The 3,443-nt window shown below is 35.2% G+C and overlaps 1 protein-coding gene across 1 annotated transcript; it reads right to left on the bottom strand.

The window, feature by feature from the left end:
- Positions 1-2,264: 2,264 nt before the first annotated feature.
- LOC126419373 (uncharacterized) lies at positions 2,265-3,046 on the bottom strand. Its single transcript, XM_050086561.1, has 2 exons — positions 3,035-3,046; positions 2,265-2,693 (listed from the first exon to the last, which is right to left on the bottom strand). Exons 1-2 carry the CDS (start codon positions 3,044-3,046, stop codon positions 2,265-2,267), a joined length of 441 nt encoding a protein of 146 aa, XP_049942518.1.
- Between the last annotated feature and the right edge of the window lie 397 nt (positions 3,047-3,443).

The raw sequence follows: 3,443 nt of genomic DNA, 5'->3' as shown, positions 1-3,443 counted from the left end.
AGACACCGAGACATGTCCATGATGGATCTGTTATACCTTTCAGCAGTACCATTAAGCTCATGCACATAAGGTGGACAAGCATTCAATACAATTCCTTTTTGTCTCACAAATTCATAGACATTTTCATTTAAATATTCCTTCCCATTGTCACATCTTATCTTTTTAACAGTTTTCCCAGTGAGATTCTCAACTTCATTAATATACTCTACAAAACAATTGTATACTTGATCTTTAGATTTTATGGTGTAAACACGAGCTGCCTTACTGTAATCATCAATGAAAGAAAGAAAATATCTTTTCCCATGCATTCCAGTAGTTGAGTGAGGCCCATTTAGATCTGTGTGAACAATTTCTAAGATTTCTTTTGCTTTGGTTCTATTATTTTTAAAAGGAACATTATGCATTTTGTTTTCGATACAGATTTTACATTTCATAAATTCTGATTCTAGTTCTGAAGGAACCCCATCTAACAATTGATGTTTACATAAAGTATTTAGATAATTGAAATTAACATGTCCCAAAATGCGGTGCCATTTTTCCTTTGTTGTCATATTATTATCTTTACTCATAACATTAACTTCTCCTTTATTAATAGTACTACTCATTTTATACAACCGACTCTCTTTCCATGCAATCGCAATCAATCCATTACCTTTATCAAAAATTTTAGCATTATTCCCTACCGATACAATTTTGTGATTATCTGTAATTTTGGCATAACTGATCAAGTTTTTTTCTATGTCTTTTACAAAGAAAACATCTCGCATATTAATTGGAACCATTTGATCATAGACAGGAAAATTACTAATTACATTACCAACTTTAGTAGCTTGCAAAATTTTTCCATCAGCAATTTTTACATTTATAGGTTGCTTTAAAGTTATACTCTTAGAAAAATATTCCTCATTATTAATAACATGATCAGTACAGCCACTGTCTAATAACCAATTGATTTGAATTTGATTGTTGTTACTTGACTCTACTGTTCTATTTTGACCTATCATAGAATTAACCTCTGTTATAAAACTGCTCATACCATGATCACTCTGATGGTAACCTTGCTTGCTGTGTTGCCAACCGCTGCTAAAACCATGCTGCTCTCCTTGACCACGTTGCCTGCTGCCATAACCTCCACGCTGCATGTTGCCGTAATTTCCACGCTGTACATTGCTATAGCCTCCACGCTGCATATTTCCATTACCTCTGTCGCTACTTTGAAAATGTACTCCACGATGCCATATGCCTCTGTTACTTGTTCTTCCCTGGTTACAATCACGTTTGAAGTGACCTACTTTGCTGCATCGATAACATACTTGCTCCTGATTTCTTGAATTCACTTTTCTTTCTGTGTGAAATGCATTTGATTTTACCTCTTCATTTCCAGTTTTTGCATTCAATAATTGAATCTTACTTTTAACGTATTCAACTGTCTGGTCCTCTTCCTTGAAGACGTCCACTAAGTCCCCAATATAGCTCATTGACTCTGGTAATGTTCGCAGCATATAATTTAACTTCTCCTTTTCCGTTACTTTAGCGCCTGCAGATTTCAGCTCATTTACAGTTTTTTCAAATGCACTGAAAAATGTCCCCATATCACTGTAATCACTTAACCTCAATTTGTCCAACTTGTTTCTGCATAATATTTGAAGGGCTGTAGACTCTTTCGAATATAATTCATCAAATTTCTTCATGATCTCGAAAGCACTTTCTCTGTCACTCACGAATTCTAGTTGCTTATTTGTGATTGCACCATAAATATAGTTGATAGCCTTCAAGTCCTCTTCATCCCACGTTTCGTTATCTGAACTCACTTTTGCCCTTGTAGTCACTGTATGGCATTTCTTCATTTTTAGGTACATGATTATCCGCTGCTTCCAGTTCCCATAGTCCTCGCCATCAAATACAGGAATAGTTATATCAGCCATGTCAAACTTTCTGAATAACACGCGACGGCCACAATATAATATTTAACTTCTACTTTTCTTTTCAACCACGCTCTGCTACCATGTTTTGAATCACGTTCACACTTTTACTTATAAAATACTTTATTAAAATATACATATGTTCACTTTACAAAAGACACACGAAGACTATCTATTGCGCCTCATCACTCACGCATATATACACAAACATAGCTGTCACCACAGTCGATACTTCTCGAACATACTCGATATAACTTATTCTAGAACGATGTTCTGGAACTTTCTCATATCCGATATAAATGTATTACATAATTCCAACAATATTCAACAACTCTGCATGCTCTAGAGGCGGTAATTAAAGATTCTTTCTTCCTTTGATGATTTTTCTTTGTGAATTGCGAAGGCATAATCACCAACAAAAACATACTCCATTAGGCCTATTTCCTGCGAATTTGCAATTTGTTGAGGTTGAGGAACTTTTAAACTATTATTAACAAGAAGTTTGTAAAATTTAGTGTTCTGCAGAACCCCTCCATCGGATGCTCTCTCATTTGTTCCCACATCACAGTACACAAATTCATAATTTGCATTAGCTGCACCCATTAAGACAACACTATCTGTTTTCTTATAATTGAAGAAAAACGATCCACTTTCTTTAGGAGGTACAATTCTGATGCGTTTCCCATCAATAGCTCCTAAACAGTAGGGTAACTGCCGTTTGGTTTCAAAATCACTTGCAATTCTCAGCCAGTCTTCTTCACATTTTGGGAACTGCAATGACAAAAAGAATTAAAATTAATTTGTGTAAAGTTTCTGTTAACAGTAACATTCAGCTAATTGCTAATGTACATGATCACAACAATAACAGAAAAATGAAACTCCATTGAGTTGTTCTTTGTCTGGAAGTGTTTTTGTTCAGTACTCATTCTACACTATCTCAGAATTTCATGTGGATAAAGAGTTTCGTAAGCATTCCTGTTTTCGTTTTAAGATGTGAGATTATGGAACTCTGTTTGGCCTTTTATTAACAATTTCTCGGTTTTTGTTAGTTAGACATATTTGTTAAGTTTTTCATTACACCACGTCATGTCATATACCACCACAATACTTACAGCTTGGCTCATATCACAATGTATCAGTTTTGTACATTCCAATATGCATACCTTTTTACAAAAATTATTCATAAGCTCTATAAAGATATAATAAGAAACAAAATCCAAAGCACAAATCACTAACATACAGTCTTTCTTTTTTTTCAGTGTGAAGGAGAGAATGACATAGAAAATGTAGCCATTGAAGATACTGACTCGAATCCAGTGACACCAGTAACTGGCGAGTCAACGCCAATGACACCAGTTACTCCGAGATCATGAAACTCCAATAACAGCTTGAGTAACGATCATTGTGGGAAGCGGAAACGTTCAGTGGAGGATGAAACAAACGAAATATTGTCGATGGTGGGCAAAAAATTGAACACAATGCAGCCACCAGATCCATTCGACACATTCGGCCAGCATGTGG

This window comes from Schistocerca serialis, chromosome 9 (genome assembly GCF_023864345.2).
Source record: "Schistocerca serialis cubense isolate TAMUIC-IGC-003099 chromosome 9, iqSchSeri2.2, whole genome shotgun sequence".
Lineage (NCBI taxonomy): Eukaryota > Metazoa > Arthropoda > Insecta > Orthoptera > Acrididae > Schistocerca > Schistocerca serialis.
The sequence above is the reverse complement of the archived record's forward strand: the minus strand, read 5'-3'. Positions and strand labels throughout refer to the sequence as shown.